Source organism: Portunus trituberculatus, chromosome 40 (assembly GCF_017591435.1).
Source record: "Portunus trituberculatus isolate SZX2019 chromosome 40, ASM1759143v1, whole genome shotgun sequence".
NCBI lineage: Eukaryota > Metazoa > Arthropoda > Malacostraca > Decapoda > Portunidae > Portunus > Portunus trituberculatus.
Genome location: NC_059294.1, coordinates 27,716,204 through 27,736,619, shown reverse-complemented (window position 1 = coordinate 27,736,619; position 20,416 = coordinate 27,716,204). Strand labels below are relative to the sequence as shown.

At 40.0% G+C, this 20,416-nt stretch overlaps 1 protein-coding gene across 3 annotated transcripts in view; it reads left to right on the top strand.

Annotated features, from left to right (window-relative positions):
• The window catches only part of LOC123516095 (muskelin-like), a 43,145-nt gene extending 30,938 nt beyond the window's left edge, over window positions 1-12,207 (top strand). For all 3 annotated transcript variants that reach the window (XM_045275190.1, XM_045275193.1, XM_045275191.1), the window contains exons 15-16: window positions 492-631; window positions 9,567-12,207. In XM_045275190.1, coding sequence (XP_045131125.1) covers window positions 492-631; window positions 9,567-9,888 — 462 coding nt within the window. In that variant the 3' untranslated portion in view covers window positions 9,889-12,207. The remainder of the gene's footprint in view (window positions 1-491; window positions 632-9,566) is intronic.
• The last annotated feature ends 8,209 nt before the right edge of the window (window positions 12,208-20,416 follow it).

Sequence of the window (20,416 nt, the reverse complement as noted above, 5' to 3'; positions counted from 1 at the left end):
TTCTATATGTAATTATTTCATATGGCCATTATTGGAGCTTGAATGTTTGAGACCTTAGTCACTGTTTCCTACTGTAGTCCAGATGAATTGCATGTACCCAGATGTCTTGATGGCTTCAGTAATATGGGAAATTGAAAGTGTATTCTTTTCTTTAAGATTGAGATAAAAGTGAGACCACAGCTTCTTGAAGGTTCTCTGAATGGTTCAAGAATTCCTTACATTTAAGTAACATGAAGGAGCTGTAGTCCTTCTTTGAATGGTCTGAGATGCCTAATCCTTGGCTGACACTTCATCAATGTATTTACCATGTCTGTACATGGATAAAAAAAAAAAAAAAAAAGGGATGTCATAATTACATGATCTTGCAAAACATCAGTCTAACAGTCTCCTTGTCTTTTGATATTCCTTCATAAAGTGAGTATGATATATCTTATGTAGAAGTGTAGCATCTATAGAGACAAGACACTTACCTTGTTTATGAACTTTGTCAGGTCCATTATCTGTTTGGTGGGAATCCAGGCAAAGCCTCCTTGCCTAAGATGAGGTTGGATGATTTTTGGTCCCTGCGCCTGTGTCGGCCATCAACCCAGCAGTTATATCAAACTTGTGTGCTCCTCATCAGAAAACACAGGTGGGGATGGGGTTGGATCTAGCTTGGATGTGTCTTTATACCAATTGCTAGTATTTGCTAGAAACAAGTTATCACATTTTTAAAGCTTTGAATTTATTCTTAAGTGTAGTTATTTTCACATGTTCTTTTAACCCTCTCAACCCAGGATATGTATATTTACATTCTGGTCACCATGCACTCCCATCTGCTTGACAAATGTAATTGTTATATATTATTCTTCATGTCCAGATGTAAATATAAGTCACTAAAGAAACTTACATATGAGCGAAATGTAATGTATTCCAACATAAATGGAGTGATATCGGGATTTTAGAACTCAACGATTACTTGAGGACAAGAACCCAGATATTGTGGGTCTTACTGAAACAAAACTGAGAGAGGAGAAGACCTGATGAAGGTTGGAGAAGGAAATATAACGTTTGGAAAAGAAATAGAGTAGGTAAGATGGGAGGAGGAGTGATGTTGCTGGTTAAAAAAGATATAAAGGTGGATCAAGTGAAAAAAGGTATGGGAAAGGCAGAAGTGCTAAAGATCAGAGCAGAAACTAATGAAGGAAAAAGAGGCACTACATAGTGGTGTACGTACCACCTAAGACAAATGCATGGTCAGTACAGGAATATGAAGAAATGATAAGTGATACAGGAACATGTCTGGAAGAAATGTTGGGTGGCTGTGAACGAACTATAATGATGGGAGATTTTAATTGTAAAGAGGTGTGTTGGGAGGACTGGTCAATGGAAGGATCAGAGACAACATGGGAAATACACTATTGACACTGGCAATGGAAAATGTGTTAACTCAGTGGGTCAAAGAAGATACTAGGTTTGGAGGAGAGGAGCATCGTCAAGACTGGACTTGGTCTTTAGTACAGAGCCAATGGTCATTGAGGAGATGAGGGTGGAGTGCCCTTTAGCAAGAGTGATCATGCAGTTTTGGAGTTCAAGGTGATAGACGAAGAAATCTAGAAGAAATGAAGAATATAAAGTGGGAAGATGGAATTATGCCAAGACAGATTTTGGAAACCTAAAGAAATTCTTTCAAGAGACAAATTGGATGAAATTCAAGAGTGCTAAGGAGCAAATGAAAAGTGGAAGGAATTTATAAAAATATACAAAGAAGGTGAGAAAAAATTTGTACCAATAAGACAACATAGAAAAGTTGGAAAGCAGGACTGGTTTAACGATAGATGTGAAAAGGCTAGAACAAGAAAAGAGGATGCATGGAAGAGGTGGAGAAGGAAAAGACGGATTAAGCAGTGGGAAAGTTACAAAAGAGCAAGAAATGAATATGTGTTGATTAGAAGAGAAGAAAGAAAGAAACAAGAAAAGGATATAATTGATAAATGTAAAGACCAACCAAGGCTTTTTACAGACATGTGAACAACAACATCAAAAATAGAAAGTATTGAAAGTTTAGAAGTAAATGGAGTATACAGTGAAGATCCCAGGAAATGGCAGAGGCTATGAATGGATGCTTTCGGAAGGTATTCACAAAGGAGACTGCTTTTGACAAACCACTGGTAATGGAACAGAAAGGGATTATGAAGGAGTTTCAAGTAACTGTGGAGGAGATCAAGAACATGATGGGGAGTTTAGAAGTGAGAAAAGCTGTGGGACCTGATGGGGTATCAGGATGGATTTTAAGAGAATGCAGGGAGCAATTGGCAGAAAAAGTTTGTGAAGTAATTGATGCCTCATTAAGGGAAGGTGTAGTGCCCCAAGACTGGAAAAGAGCTAACATTGTCCCAATCTATAAATCAGGTAACAAGAGACCCATTGAACTATAGACCAGTGTCACTTACAAGTGTGGTAGCTAAGATGTGTGAGAGGGTGGTGAAGACTAGATGGACAGACTTCTTGGAGAAAAATGACATACTTTGTGAGTGTCAATTTGGTTTTAGGAAAAGGCGTTCATGCACGACAAACCTGATATGTTACTATTCGAGGGTGATAGATGTAATACAGGAAAGAGATGGTTGGGCTGATGGAATATATCTGGATTTAAAAAGGCCTTTGATAAGGTACCACACCAGAGACTGATCTGGAAACTTGAAATGGTAGGAGGAGTGCATGGCAGTTTACTAAAATGGATGGAAGACTTTTGGTAGGAAGAGAAATGAGAACAATAATTAAGGACAGACCATCAGAATGGGGATTGGTGGAGAGTGGAGTTCCACAGGGATCAGTGTTGGCACCAGTAATGTTCGCAGTCTACATAAATGACATGGTGGATGGGGTGTCCAGTTATGTGAGCCTATTTGCAGGCGATGCAAAATTGTTACGAAAAGTGAGATGTGACAAAGATTGCGAACTACTCCAGGAAGACTTGGACAGAATATGGAAATGGAGCTGTACATGGCAAATGGAGTTCAACACGACAAAATGCAAGAAAATAGAGTTTGGCAAGAGTGAAAGAAGAATCAGGAGTATGTACAAGATAGGAAATGAAGACATAAAACCAGTCATGAAGAAAAAGACCTTGGGGTGACAATTACCAATGACCTATCGCCAGAGACATATAAACAAAATAATTGGAGAAGTATTGAACTTATTGAGGAACATAAGAGTGGCGTTCGTATATCTAGATGAAGAAATGATGAAGAAAATAATTACTGCAATGATAAGACCGAGGCTTGAATATGCAACAATACAGTGGGCTCGAACTTAAAGAAACACATAAGGAAACTAGAGAAAGTACAGAGGGCTGCAACAAAATGGTGCCTGACTTAAGAGATTTGACTTATGAAGACAGACTGAAAAGAATGCAACTTCCAACCCTGGAAAACAGAAGAAAGGGAGACCTGATAGCAATATACAGAGTGATGATTGGCATGGAAAAAATGGATAGGGAAGATCTGTGTATGTGGAATGGAAGAATGTCGAGAGGGCATGGGAAAAAACTAAAATGGCCACTTATAGGAGATGTGAAAAATATAGCTTCCCTCATAGAAGGGTGGAAGCATGGAATAGTTTAGGCGTGGAAGTGGTCAGCGCAAGGAATATTCATGATTTTAAGAAAAAGCTGGACATTAATAGATATGGAGCGGGACAACACGAGCATAGCTCTTTTCCGTATGTTACAATTAGGTAAATACAATTAGGTAAATACACACACACACACACACACACACACACACACACACACACACACACAACAAATTAATATCAAATAGCCAATTTGGTTTTAGAAAAGGACGGTCTTGTGTAACTAATTTATTGAGTTTCTATTCTAGAATAGTTGATAGAGTACAAGAGAGAGAGGATGGGTTGACTGCATTTATTTGGATTTAAAAAGGCGTTTGACAAAGTGCCACATGCAAGATTACTGTGGAAGTTAGAGGAGAAGGGTGGCCTAAAAGGAAGCACATTGAGATGGATAGAAAATTATTTGAGGAGGGAGAGAAATAAGGACGGTAGTTAAAGATATGAAGTCAAGTGGAGAGCAGTAGAAAGCGGAGTGCCACAGGGGTCAGTATTGGCACCAATACTTTTCCTCATTTATATTAACGACATGCCAGAAGGAGTGAACAGCTACATAAATTTGTTTGCGGATGATACGAAACTGTGCAGAGTTATAAAGCAAAAGGAGGATTGTGAAATACTGCAAGAAGACCTAAATAAGATCTGGGAATGGAGTAAGAAGTGGGAAATGGAATTCAATGTGAACAAAAGCCATGTCATGGAAATGGGAAAGAGTGAAAGACGACCTGTGGGAATCTATAAGATGGGAGATGGAGTAGAACTGGAGAAAGTAAAAAGGAAAAGGACTTAGGAGTGACGATGGAAGAAAACAATCAACCAGTAAGCCATATTGATAGAATTTTTAGAGAAACATATAATTTGCTAAGGAATATTGGAGTAGCATTTCACTACATGGACAAAGAAATGATGAAGAAATTGATAAATACTATAATAAGACCCAGATTGGAATATGCAGGAGTAGTGTGGACCCCTCATAAAAGAAACACATAAGGAAATTGAGAGGCTACAAAAATGGCTACAAGAATGGTTCCAGAATTTGAAGGGATGACATATGAGGAGAGACTAAAGGCTATGGATCTACCAACCCTGGAACAAAGAAGGAGAGAGGAGACCTGATACAAGTTTATAAATTGATCAATGGAATGGACCAAGTGGATAATGAGAAACTGATCCTGAGAGAAGAATATGACATCCGAAGCACAAGATCGCATAGTAAAAAGCTGAGAAAGGAAGATGTCTGAGAGATATTAAAAATATAGTTTCCATGAGATGTATTGAGATGTGGAACAGTTTAGATGAAGAAGTAGTGTCTGCAACGAGTGTGCACACTTTTAAAGTAAGATTGGATAAGTGTAGATATGGAGGCGGGGCCACACGAGCATAAAGCCCAGGCCCTGTAAAACTACAACTAGGTAAATACACACACACACACACACACACACACACACACACACACACACACACACACACACACACACACACACACACACACACACACACACACACCGGTAGCTCAGTGGTTAGGCGCTGGCTTCACAAGCCAGAGGACGGGTTCGATTCCCCGGCCGGGTGGAAATATTTGGGTGTGTTTCCTTTCGATGTAGCCCTGTTCACCTAGCAGTGAGTAGGTGCAGGATGTAAATCGAGGAGTTGTGACCTTGTTGTCCCGGTGTGTGTGTGTGCCTGGCCTCAGGCCTATCCGAAGATTGGAAATAATGAGCTCTGAGCTCGTTCCGTAGGGTAACGTCTGGCTGTCTCGTCAGAGACTGCAGCAGATCAAACAGTGAAACACACACACACACACACACACACACACACACACACACACACACACACACACACACACACACACACACACACACACACACACACACACACACACACACACACGACACAATCGAGAGGGCGGGTTGAATCCTGGCGCGGCGAGGCAGATGGGCAAGCCTCTTAATGTGTAGCCCCTGTTCACCTAGCAGTAAATAGGTACGAGATGTACCGTATTTTACGGCTTGCAAGACGCTGCATCTTGGAACACGCACCCTAATATTTGAAAGAAATTTCTAAGAAAAAAAAGTAATTCTCATACAAGAACGCATTCACCATATACCCGACCACTGAACACAAAAACATAAGAAGCAAGGAGCCTGCAAGACACTATTGTTTCACCACTCATTACAAATTTGCTGGAGCACTCACCACAAATTTAAAACTATGTAAATAAAAACACCATAGGTAAATACATATACACAGTGAAACAGTCCATCTCTTCTTGTTTTTGTGGTGGGCGACGGCATGTTTTGGACCTGTTGTTTACATTACAGAATTACTTGTCCGATCGCCGAAACCAAACACGTCAGTGCTGCAGTTTGTATTTATTTTATTTTGCAGTCGTGCTTCATAGGCTTTATCAATGTGAATACAATTCACAAGTGGAGTTTTGACTCTTGCTTGAATGAGTGAGGTATAAAGGCACCTGGCATGATGTGTGTGCGTTCGTGTGCATGTATTTGTGTGTTGCAATGAGACAAGGGAGCGGCCTGTTTTCTCCACACGCTGAGTAGGCTGCAGGAAGGATTATGGTATTGGAAATATTTGTAACACCTAAGTACTGAGTTTACATAATATAAAAGGCTAAATTAAATGGTACTTAAGCTAACATCATAATGTGATGACTCAACATACAAATCCAGATCGCTATCTGTCAAGTGTCCAAGCTCTCTTGAGGTTGGATGCTGCCTTACAATACAACATTCATCTTAGAAGATGCACTAGTATTTTTCAGGGTATTTTTTAGGAAAAAAAGTGCGTCTTGTAAGCCATAAAATACGGTAACTCGAGGGGTTGTGGCCTCGCTTTTCCGGTGTGTGGAGTGTGTTGTGGTCTCAGTCCTATCCGAAGATTGGTCTATGAGCTCTGAACTCGCTCCGTAATGGGAAAGACTGGCTGGGTGACCAGCAGACGACCATGGTGAATTACACACACACACACACACACACACACACACACACACACACACACACACACACACACACACACACACACACACATATCATAAAATGCTCAATAGAAAATGGAACAGTACCAGTAGAATGGAAAAGAGCTGAGGTGGTTCCCATATATAAGAAAGGAAGGAAGGAAGAACCTAAAAATTATAGACTGGTATCACTAACTAGTGTAATATGTAAGATGTGTGAAAGAGTAATAAAGAAACAATAGATCGAGTTTCTTGAAGACAACAAATTATTATCAAATAGCCAATTTGGTTTTAGAAAAGGTCGGTCGTGTGTAACAAATTTATTGAGTTTCTACTCTAGAAAACTTGATAGAGTACAAGAGAGAGAGGGATGGATTGACTGTATTTATTTGGATTTAAAAAAGGCATTTGATAAAGTGCCACTTGAAAGATTACTGTGGAAGTTAGAGGAGAAGAGTGGCTTAAAAGGAAGCACATTGAGATGGATGGAAAATTATTTGAGGTGCAGAGAAATAAGAACAGTAGTTAAAGATATGAAGTCCAAGTGGAGAGCAGTAGAAAGCGGAGTGCCACAGGGGTCAGTATTGGTGCCAATACTTTTTCTCATATATATAAACGACATGCCAGAGGGAGTGAACAGCTACATAAATCTGTTTGCGGATGATGCAAAACTGTGCAGAGTTATAAAGCAAAAAGAGGATTGTGAAATACTGCAGGAAGACCTAAATAAGATCTGGAAATGGAGTACAAAGTGGGACATGGAATTGAATGTGGACAAAAGCCATATCATGGAAATGGGAAAGAGTGAAAGATGACCAGTGGGAATCTGTAAGGTGGGAGATGGAGTAGAACTAGAGAAAATAAAAAAGGAAAAGGACTTGGGAGTTACGATGGAAGAAAACAATCAACCAGTAAGCCATATTGATAGGGTTTTCAGAGACATATAATTTGCTAAGGAATATTGGATTAGCATTTCACTACATGGACAAAGAAATGATGAAGAAATTGATAAATACTATAATAAGACCCAGATTGGAATATGCAGGAGTTGTGTGGGTCCCCCATAAAAAGAAACATATAAGGAAGTTGGAGACGACAAAAAATGGCTACAAGAATGGTTCCAGAATTTGAAGGCATGACATATGAGGAGAGACTAAAGGCTATGGATCTACCAACCCTGGAACAGAGAAGGGAGAGAGGGGATCTGATACAAGTTTATAAATTGATTAACAGAATGGATCAAGTGGATAATGAAAAACTGATCCTGAGAGAAGAATGTGACATTCAAAGCACAAGATCGCATAGTAAAAAACTGAGGAAGGGAAGATGTCTGAGAGACGTTAAAAAATATAGTTTCCCGCAAAGATGTGTTGAGACTTGGAACAGTTTGAGTGAGGAAGTGGTGTCAGCAAAGAGTGTGCATAGCTTTAAAGAAAAATTGGATAAGTAGATATGGAGACGGGGCCACACGAGCATAAGGCCCAGGCCCTGTAAAATTACAAACAGGTAAATACAACTAGATAAATACACACACTGTGTAGTTTAGTGGTTAGCACACTCAGCTCACAACTGAGAGGGCCCAGGTTCAAGTCCCAGGAGTGGTGAGGCAAATGGGCTAGCCTCTTAATGTGTAGCCGTTGTTCACCTAACAGCAAGTAGGTATGTGATATAACTCGAGGAGTTGTAGCTTCGCTGTCACGATGTTTTGAGTGTGGTATGGTCTCAGCCTACCTGAAGATCGGTCAGTATGAGCTCTGAGGTCTTTCTTTAGGTGAAAGGCTGTCTGGGTGACCAGCTGGGGACCTTGGTGGTGAATAACACAAAGGGAGGAGAGGCATTGATAAGTTAGGCTAAGAGAGAGAGAGAAAGAGAGCAAATAAGTTTTGCCATCTTCATCAACCAATTCTACCTCTTCTACCCTTCTACTACTTGAGAGCTTTTTCTCCTCCAAGGAGGACTCTCTCTCTCACTCCTTCTCTGAGGAAGATCTCTTCTTTGAGGACCAAAGCCTTCACAGAAGAATAAAATGACATAAGTGCATGTTGTTTGAATGGTTTCATTATCAAGAAAGGTTCATATTGGTGAAATGTTTTATTGGCATGAAAACACATTGATTTCATTGTGCATATTTCCATTTATGGTACTTGACTACGATTTGGTTAAATTTAATGAAGGAATTATTATTAGATACAGTAACAGTGTTTAAGATTTTGTGTGACTGCAAGCCCCGGATACAACATGCTCATTCATGACGCTGCCTCGGGGTGAGAGGGTTTATTGAATGTCACTTAGTATGCAGGGATAAAGGTTAGATCTAGTAAGGGAAAATGGTATTTTCATAGAATACAGAATGTATTATTGATAATGTATTGATTCATTACGTAACTATTCTATCCCTTTAGGTCAACGTCTCGCTGTTTCATAACAAAAGTATTAGAGAGGAACAACAAGAAAGGGATACTTAAGAAGATTTTTGTGTAATATCTAGAATTGAGTAAGATACAGAAAAAGACAGTTCTTGGGATCCACTAGTGCCTTGTAATCTGTAAGTCTGCAAAATTATATAATAATGTCTAACATATTCCTTATTTGTAGAATTTGATGTGTTTAGTCCTCTTGTATACAGGATTTCGTGTGATATTCAAATAATTTTACCTTGATACAAGATATTCTCTATATCAGGGGTTCTCAACCGTTTTCTCGTTAAGAACCGCCTGAGTTATAAGACCATCCACGTGAAGCCCCAGTAATCTGACAGTGAACGGAATGTTAATTTAGTGACTGATTTATGCAATATTACTGCAAAGGATATTATTAGATCAGCCATCTAAGTACCTAAGGAAATCTTGTGACCTATTTTGGGTTGCAAACCCCAGGTAGAGAACCCTTGTTCTATATGCATCTTAGTAGAAAAAGACATGACATGAATTAAGAAAAAAAGCTGCTGTGAATAGCTCTTAACTATGTGTCAATCTTTCAGGTTTAGTGAACTAGCACGAGAGAACTCTGTAATGGCCCTGAAGTATCTCCAGACCAGGCTTCACAGTGCTGTTGATCACAATGATCCTCATCAAGTGCAGGATTTTCAGGCTCTGGCCACAACGCTCTTTCAGCCTCAAGATGATATGTCAATTGGATACGTTCAGGCCTTTCCTGATGATGACAGCAGCGCTACACCAACCACCACAGATCTCGGTTGGAGGCATACGGCCCGGTCAATGTTGTTTGATCAGTTAACTCAATTTTTTCCTGAACACATGACTCAACCTAGAGGTAATTTGGTAGACCTCATACCTTATTGATGTATGTATATATATTTTTTTAGGCAATATAATGAGATTTCTGTTGTTTATGACCCAACGTGGTATTGTTTCTGATACCTTCATACACTAAGAACTACAACCCTTATGTCATTTATGTATAATTTTAACATTTTAGTAAATTAATTTCAGACAAAATTGTAAAGATGAACATATTGATCTTAAAATCCTTTTCTCTCTGAAGGAACATGTAGCTAATCATAATGATGTCACAAGAATTTCATGGGGATGTTTGTAACAAACATGATATCACCATCAAGTAACTTTATTATTATTTTAATGTGTACCGAAAAAAATTGTTAAGAATATTTACAAAATGTAAGTTCATTAATAATCATGTTTTTATTCCTGTGTTATTAGGCAATATTTATTATGAAAGTCAGCCATCAAAAAAAGTGATCTGAGATCATATATTTTCCTTAAAAATTATCTTTAAGAAGCAATTGCAGTTGCCATTCCTCCTGCTGTTCAACATGTTTATTTATTTGGGGAAAAATGCTTGTGTTCGAATTCATTTAAATACCAAGTCATTATGTTTACTTCAAACAAGCATCCTTCTCACACACACACACACACACACACACACACACACACACACACACACACACACACACACACACACACACACACACACACACACACACACACACACACACACACTAGGCTTTTTACCATTTGAAAAGTATTGACTTCAATCCTTGCTTCTAAATACAATATAGAGTCATGCAAAGTTGTTGTTGTCACTGTTTTGAGTAAGATGTAACATCGCAGACTGGTAACTTCAATAATACAGAACTGACAAGCTTTCACTCTCACTCAATATGTGGTGAAAGCATTCCTCTAGTCTCACTGTATAATATGTCTTCAAACCAAGGCAGCTTATCTCATGGTTGCTTTGTACAGAAAGCTACAAATATTTAGGGTCTTTTCATTTATCTTAATTTATATTCTAACCTTACTTAGATGGATTATCATATAAAGATGATGTAAATTAATTTATATGTTTCTGCATTTCTCATTTGTGTATAAGAGTACAGAAATTGTAATTAGTATTTTTCTAATAGTTCTTCATTGCAGTTCATTACTTTAATAATACTTGAGAATTCATATGATGTAAAATATGTAAAGTTCTTGCTGTCCTTACTTAATTGACATTTCCAAAACTTTAAACATTGTTCAATAAACATTTTGCAGCTTTTTATCAGGTTACATTTTGTTACTCTTAAGAAAATCCTAATTTGTATGATAAAAAATTTGAAATACTGTAAAAGGGAAGAAGTTTTTAGACTGTAGAGTTCTGAATGTTGAGGTTTCATTTCTGTATGTATGTAACTAACTTGATAGGAATATTTCAATATAAGTTACATATAAGATTTATATATTTTTTATTTATTTTTTTTTATACTTTTACTTAAACTGCAATTTTAGAATGTTACACTGAAAATTGGGTGTTATTAGTAATGGTACTAGAGAAGTAAGGAAACACTACATATTGACTTGTTAGGGTAGCTTGAACAAGTCTGTTGAACTCTATTTTCGAACAAAAAAGTCAAACAAATAATTGATAAGTGTTTCAAGAGATACATACAAATATTCAAAGGAGCATGTCATTTTCAGCAGCTAAAATATTCAGTAAGAACTCTGATGCAGGTATAGATTTTCCTATTTAAGTGTTTTGTATACTGGTGTATGCTTGAAGCATTCTGGCTGTGACATTTGGGGGAAGGAAATTTATTTTCTTATTTACATGAGACATAGCTATCGCTATATCAGTGGGTAATGGAAACCTCGGTACTGATATTGTTGGGAAAATCTTCTTCTCTCTTTAGTGTAGGGAAATATTTATTGGCTCATTATGCATATACTTTGCTCTTCGCTTGTAAATGTTATCAGATACTCTGCCTGTAAAATTTACTCAACAAACTTCATGTTTAAAGGGAACTGATGAATTAAGAGAATAGAAATAACTAAATTTTGTTTAATTTTACAGTGAATTTGAAATTCAGATTAAAAAAAAAAAAGGCTTTTTTTTTCTAGATGTTTAAACAAATTTTATTTGTTAAATTCCAGTCTTCAATTATAACCTTTTTGTTATAAATGATAGGAAGAGATGGTCCTAAAGATGATTTCATACCTTTATCTTATTCCTTGTCTTTGCTTTCCCTCAGTATCAGTGATGTTTTACCTAACTGTAACAGTCATATATACATATTAATTGTGTTGCTTTTATAAGAAACGGAAGACCAGATTTCATTTATTTGAAAATGACTGGTCTGATTAATTTCATAAACTTTATGATCACGGCTTGGTTTCAGTATTCCCACTTTACATATTATAATACTTATTGTAATGGACATTTGAAGAGTGATCTCATAGTTGACACCTAGTCAGTACTTGGTTAGATCATTTCATTTTATATATGCAGTTCCCATGAGTGTTTATGTTCTTTTATCTTCAAGATTATTTTCATGTAATTTAGATACAAAACTTGATAGACTTCTTTCTTTGACCATAACTTCTGCCTGTAACAAAAATATGTGCATGACAATCTTTAACTGTCAGACAACTTTGGTCATTCCAGATTTATTGCCTAACTAGATATATCTATCTTGATACACTGATGGGGTTCATTAAGTGTATGGAAGCCATCAGTTGCCCTGCTAGCTATGAACGGACTACTAAGGTGGGACTTTATTTATCCCTCTCATGTGGTAAGGAGTGGAGATATCTAGTTGTTCTGTCTTTCCACACACTAGTCTATTTAACCTAACTATGGAGAGGTAAAGAATGAAAAGCTAAGCAGTTGTGATTTTGCATCTTTGACAAACAAGCTTTTGTAAAAAGAACAGTTTGCTGTAAGGCGAAAGAAATTAACTTTCAGACGTCTGTGTTCATGAGTTCCAGTCTGCAAACTCAGTTGTGAGAATACTACATTGACAAAGGACTCTAACAGACTTGTAATGTGCTAATCTTGCTGCGAAGTGTCTTAATTTTCTCAAGCTCGCACCACAACTCACAGGTTACTTGTGCCGCCACTCAATATCATCACCTCTGCACTTCAGTAGGGTAGTGGAAGACTCTTGATCAATACAATCACCCTCCATCTTACTCTAGGTCAGTCAGTCCTATGGAAAAATATGTTCTTTGTCCTCAGCCATGACTGCTGCTTCTCCCTAGCATCCACTTTATGTCCACCTCAACTGCATTGCTTCCTGCTCTACAATGGCACCTACCACTAAAAACAATTGCCACTATCTTCCCTCCTTGTAACCTGCTTCCTCTACACCGATAGATTCTTAGTACTCAGGGAGGATTTGCCTTCTTGCTCAATGTGGATTCTATTTGTAGAGACTGTATGGAGAGGAGACTTTCAGCCACCTCCTTTTCTGTCTTTTATGAGCTGTGTAGCATCTTGGATACGGTCAATCTTTTGTATCAGGGTGGCCTTAGTGGGATGGTTGCATGTGATTCTCAGTCTGCTCTCTAATATTACTCATTCTGTGTTCTCTACTGTGGTTAACCATATTGTTGTGCTGGGAATTGTCTAGAAATATCTCAGAATGTCTCGTGTGGCATTGCGTCATCTGCTGTGGGGAACAGAGTTAGCCACAGCTCCTACAGTGAGTGGGTGGAAGCCAAGCTATCATTGTTTCAGTATGAGTTAATGTTGTACTCTTGTATTGTGGCTCTAATGTTATGTGACAAAGATGATCGAGGAGATTTTGTAATATGGTAGAATTATCTGGTTGTAACAGATATTGTATAGAAGAAGAGTTAGTAGCAGAGTGGCAGAGAAGCCTAGTGTTAGCCTTACTGCTGTTGTATCCAGCTCACTTGGACAAGAAACAATGCAGTACATGAACCCTGTGAAGAACACACACATTTCCGTCACCATGAAGACACTGAGATCGCAGAAAGAAGAACTGAAGAATCAGCTGCAAACAACAAGAACTGAAGTAACAATTACAGAAACAAAACGAAAACCAGGAGAGGACACTGAAGAATCAGGTGGAGACAACACAACAAGAACTGAACAATCAGCTGCAGAGAACACAGCCAAAAATAAAAGAACAACACAGAGAACAGCAGGAGGAACTATGAGTGAGGCCACAGAAACAGATGCAAGATGTAAGACAAGAAAGTGAGTCACTCCACCAAGGAGTGATGAAAATGGCTATGAAAACGGATTAACACCAGATGGAAATGGAGGAAGAGCAGAAGAGAATAAAGGAAGAACAACCAAGAATGAATGAAGAATAGGCAGGAATGAAGGAAGAACAGGCAAGAATGAATGAAGAACAGTCAAGGATGAAGGAAGAAAAGGCAAGATTTAGTCAACAGCTGGATGATTAGGTGAGTGCTGTAAGTGACAGAGTGTAAGCCCTTGAAAACAGTGCTTATGGAATATAATTGTGTCCCAGCTAAGTGTGTTAAGAGTGATGGAAGTAGCTTGTGTCCAGATGCACCTGAGTTTAACCATACCAAAAGATCTGTCAGTGCTAGTGCCATGTCATGTGGGCATACCAGTTAGGAAGAAGCCCCAAGAGTTTGACAGTAAGTTTTTCTGGGAAGCCTATAGAGCACAGTTTGATATGTTGGTAGGTTGGAATGGATGGGATGATGAGGAGAGTGTAATACAGTTGGCAACCAGTCTCAAGGGTGTGGTGTTGGAGGTTCTTGCACAGCTTGATGGCAAGGTGAGAGGCAGCTACTATAGGCTGGCACAAGCATTGGAGCAGCAGAATGAAATCTTCAGGGCAAGATTCTGAACCCACACAAGGAGGTGTGTTAAGTCCCTGTAGGAGATAGATCAAGACCTGGAGGGCATGGTGCATAAGGCTTACCCAGGGGCCAACCTTGACTTAATGACGGTACTGCTACACAACTAGTTCATTGACGCTTTGGACAGCTGCCACCTACAGATACAAGTAAAGGAGGCTAAACCATTATCCCTGTAAGAAGCTCTGGCTAATGCAATGGAGTTTGAATCCTTGGTGAGAACCAGTCTGTTACAGGGACAACTCAAGCTCTAGCTTCAAGCCACAAAATGGTGCAGTTAGTGAGGCAGACAAATTCAAAGGAGCATGCTAGTGCTATGAGAAGATAGTACTACAAAAGAAGGAGGCTATTACTGCAAGAGAAAAGGGAACAAGATATGAGAAAAAAGCCCAGAGGAGAAGCAGAGTGCTAGAACTGTTGGGAGAAGTGGGCACTGGCAGGAGTGCTAAAAGGAGGCACAACCACAGAAGAAACTGGCCTTCCATCAGGAAAACTAAACATGGCTGGTGTATGGGGGCAATAACCAGCCTGTCTCGTACACACCCCAAAGACAACATCGTGCATGAAGGCAACCATTATCACTTGCCAGGTAGAAGAGAACATCGATGGAGTGTTCTACCCTGTGGTTGTTGACATGGGATTGGAGAGGACACTGGTGTGGCCAGATGTGGTCAGTCATTGGCAACTCCCAATAGCATCACATTGCCTATGGGAAGTCACTGGATACTGCAGAACTCAGAGGTCCAGTGGACATGAAGTTCCAGCTCGTGGGAAAGGAGGAGTCTCTCTCCACGTATGTGGCTAACATAGAGGATCCCTTGCATCCTAGGTATGGATTATCTTGTCTCCCACATGTGTGAGTTGGATTTCCATGCACAACAGTTGGCTGCCAAGGAAGAAAGTTGCTGCTAAGGATGGTGGACAAGAATGGTTTGCCGGTCGTGGCCAAGCACACTACTGTCATCCCCAAAAAGTTGATGATGTTGCTACTCTGTGAAGTTAAGAGCACCTTCCAAGCCAGCCTGGGAATGTCAGAGTATAGGAGATGATGCTCAATGGAAGAGAGAGTACTGGAAGGCAAATATTTGGTTGATCCTGCAGGAAAGTGCCTGTCATCATGGCAAACTTCTTCCATTGGCCAAAGAAGGTAAAAGAAGGAGTGGTTGCAGGACTGTTGACCAGGAGCCACAAAGTCGTGCGTGATGAAGCCTCGTGATGAGCTGCCTGACAATCTGCTCTACCTGTTTGCCAGAAGTTTCCAGTGCCTGAAGGGGAAACCTCTAATGGAGAATTAATGTCTTTTCCACCAGAGACGTGGACATAGGATGTATGGACCTGGGAAAGCACTGCATCACTATACGAGAGTCACTGCATAGTGGAGCAAGCTCATCATAGAATACCACCAGCTTGCCACCAGGAAATGGAGAAGGTGATGGACAAGTTAAGACAGCAAGGGGTATTGAGCTGTCAAGTAGCCCATGGAACTAGAGTACTGGAGGATCTGTGTGCCAGTTGGGCTTGTGCATTAAGTCCCATGTTAAGTCGCATAACACATAAACAGAGAGTGAAAATGACGAGGCAAAGTTAAAATTTTCCCACCAGTACCTTTGCACTGTTTTCTGGGTGCTAGAGAGAATTAAGCAGTGTGTCTTCAACTATAACTGAGATACTGTAAGTTGAGTTCTGCTAACTGTTTCGATAGCACACATGAATGCCAGTGTTACTCACTGCCATCAATTTTGATAAAAAACTAACATAACTTGTCAATGAATTCATTGTTATTATGCATGACTGTTGAGGATAAACATGTCTAGTCTCAACAAATGAGGAATTGCATGCATAGTACCTAAATCCACCATGAAATACCCTGTAGTGTGCAAATCAGGGTAGGGCATTACCAGGTTAGTGTACTTACTTTGTTTTTGTCTTCTTTTTCTAGACTATCTGCATTTTCAGTATGTTTAATGTTATTGTGAAAAGCATAAACGAGTTGTTACATACAGGCAGTTTTGACTTGAAAAGCAGAAAATTATAGAAATGATTAATGATTTTGGAGAAAAAAAAGAAAGAAGAGGAAGTATTATGTTTGAGCATGCATGTCAAAGTGCATTCTTGTTCTGTTCTTTTTCAACAGACTTTGCTGAAATGGCATCAATCAAAAGCTACATGCAGGAGCAAATGGAGAGAGCTGTGGAGCTGGTGAGGTCCCAACAGATGTCCTGGAATAGTGCCTCCAAAGCTTTTGGGATCCCCTATGGCCTATGCCATACTTAAGGACAAGATTAGGGGCAGAAGCTGCTTCCAAAAAAATGCTGTCAAAGGAGAAGATGGTAGACTGGCTAGTTGAGGTTTTGAGCAAACTAAAGACGACATGAAGGACGTGGTGAAGACCATCATTGATTCTAGGGGGGCAAAGACTGGCTTCAGAGACAACTGCCCTGGAAAAGATTGGATGCAAGCCTTTTTCAAGAGCCATCCAGAGATAAGAGAAAGAATGGGACAAGCACTTAGCCATGAGAGAGCAGTCATGAAAAAGGATGCTTTAGATGAATAGTTTCAGTGAATGAAATACAGTATTACTTGGACACCATTGATCAACTTTGTTTATCTCTCCTGACTGAATCTTTACTGTTGATGGAAGAGATCCATAGAAAAAAAAAAAAAAAAAAAATCAGCACGACAGGAGGAAAACACATCTACTTCATCACAAGTGGCACACTACAGCATGTGACAGTGTTGGCCTGCTCCTCTGCCATGGGACAGTACCTTCTACTGCTGCTGATGTTCCCCTACACCAGGGGTCCTAGCTTTAATGCAGTGGAAGAGTTTGAACAGGCTTTCTTCCAGAAAACTCCAAATGGGTGGATGACTGAGAGTGTGTTTCTTAGGTTTTTTAGGGATATCTTCATTCCAAAATTTGGAGAAAACTGACCATTGGTACTGTTTGTGGACAGCCATTCCAGTCATCACTCCCTGGCAATCAGCACACTGTGTAATGAGAATGGTGTCATCCTCTACTGCCTAAAAGTGCACATTTGTCATCTCCCACAGCTATTGAATCTAGCTTTCTTCATGGCACTTAAACTAGCATGGAGTGAAGCCATCAGAAAGTTTTAGTACCAGACTGGAGAAAGCATCACCATATGCATGTTTGCCCATATACTGAAGAAAGCTTGGGACATCACAGCAATGCCAGAGATCACTTTCAAGGGATTTGAAAATTTCGGGATCTGTTCCTTCAACCCTGAGGTTGTGCTCAACTCCAAGCTGAAGCTGACTGCAGTTTCTCCAGTGCTGCTCCAGCCACTTCCCCTAACTCGCCATCTTCTGGCACCATAGTTCTCCCCACCTATACCCCGGCAACTTTTGATCTCTTCCTTCTGCATCACAAGTGGCCGAATTCAATTCCTCGAGGCCAAAACAAGGAACTCCTACTCCGGTGACTCATGCCCTTTGGGACTCCTGCCTTTGTGCTTTCGTCTCCAGAGGCATACTTTTTTTTTTTTTATTGCACTGACCTGAATCCTCAACTCTCCCTCATTCACTCACAGTCCTTCACTGTGAACTGAGGGATTTCCTGTAGTTGGTGCCTTGCTTCATTGAATGATAGAACTTAAGAGAACTGAGCTGGTGTCAGTCTGAAATACTATCAAAATTTCCCTCATCCATTTCTAGCTCTTAAATAAGATGATGATATTCAACACATTCCAGTCATTTCATATTTACTTGATATACCCAAATCCTTTTCCTCTTATTATTTAAAGTTAAAGATAACATTATTAACTCCTCTTCCTCCTCATCCTCCTCCTCCTCCACGGCAGGAACTGTCAACTTGTGAAGTCAACCAGCCTCCACCGCAGGGAATGTCTCGACTCTCGCCTAGCATCGCATCTGGTGTGAACATAACCATAACAACCAAAGGCAGCCTGACTCGTGCGTCGTGTGCCTCGTCTCCGGTGTGAAACGCCCTTATTTACCCGCCATCATAGCAGAAACAATTTTACACTACTGATAAAACTTTAGTTGTCGCATTCAAGTCTAGTAGGTTTCGTAGCTGATATTGTCTGCTTATGTTAACGCAAACTGTCACCTCTACTCTACCTAAGCATATTTTTTTTTCCTTTGGAAAACAGATTTCGCTATCGTATTACCGTAATCGGTGGCGACAGTAATGACACTTATTCATGTTCACATGTATATCAACATGTCAAACATATCTACAGTAACATAGTACATCTATCTATATATCCAACACCAGCCCCATTTGTGGGTTGCCCATATCAGACCAAGGAATATACAGATCTGTATATTCCTTGGTCTGATACAAGGATTCTCGAGAATCCTTGTAACAGACCGTGGCAAAGGCAAGACAGACAACTGCCGCTTGCCAGGGTTCACTGGTTCACTTGAACGCTTTCACGCCTCTCTACCTCTGCTCTCAGAGTAGAGGAAGAAACTATCTCAGAAATATACGAGGGTTAGAGGGTTCCTAGTCCCCTGACATAATACATAAACAATTATAATGTGTGTGTGTGTGTGTGTGTGTGTGTGAAAACATTTCTAAAGTTCATACAGTGTTCCCTCGCTATTTCGCTGTTCGACTTTCGCGGCCTCACCCGTGCCTCACGTTCTGCGGATTATTCGCTATATCACGGGGTCCGCGCCGTCACTTACAAATACTGTACGTAAAGTAAAACGGTAAGTTGGTGTGTAATAACGACGACAATGTACAGTACTGTACGCTGATGGTTGACCTGCAAAAATGTTTATAAGAGTGTGGGGAAGGGTAATACAGTAGATGAAACAGTTGATGAGAGTGTGGAGAAGGTTTATACAGTGTCAGAAAGGATTGGTAATAGATTTAAAAAGTTTAAAATGTTACGTATGTAGCGAAGTATATATATAGCGTCCCTACTTTGCGGATTTTCACCTTTCGCGAGAGGTTACAGAAAACATCCCCCGCAATAAACGAGGAAACACTGTATTAAACACTGACTATGATGCCCCAGTTATGTACAGAAAGAAAAGAAAAAAAAAAAAAAAAAAAGAAAGGAAAATGGCGTACTCTCGAACTATAGTCGCGCCGACATCATGGCGTATGGGCGTGTGGCGCTACTGCTATCCTCCGCTGTTTGTCGTCGCTGTGATATCTGTACACGTGTGAAAAGTACTTTTGTGCTTGTAGATCTGCTGCTTACCTACTGGTTGACTAGCACAGCGAATATTAACCTATAAGTGCCGTGAAAGCCGAGATACAAGCGTGTTTGTGGTGTGATGAAGTTAAGCTGCTTGTCTGCATGCCATTGTTCCTTGCCGGCCTGCATGTCTGTCTGTCTGTCTACTTGGATGGGCCGCCGCTTGTGATTGACCACTGCATCGCCTGCTTCAGTCCTGGTACTAGCCTGTATTCTACACATTTTGCATGACTAAAAACAAGGGTTGGGATGTTGGTGGTGGGCGGGTGTTGTCGGGGATGGCGGAGGTCGGGGTGGCTGGATTCGGTCGACCTGTCAAATTGGAGTTACTAACTGTACAACTTGTGACGGTCAGGTGGACGGTAATGCTATTGATCATGTGATTGGTGTGATGCTTGGTGTAATCCCACCTCCATTTGTCTTCTTGAGCAGGTAGTACAGGCTAGAACTGAGTATGGGAGTGCCGGAATAGCATTTATCTGCTCACAATGTAGGGTTGGACTCTCATCCCCGGTGGGTCAAATGATGATGACCCC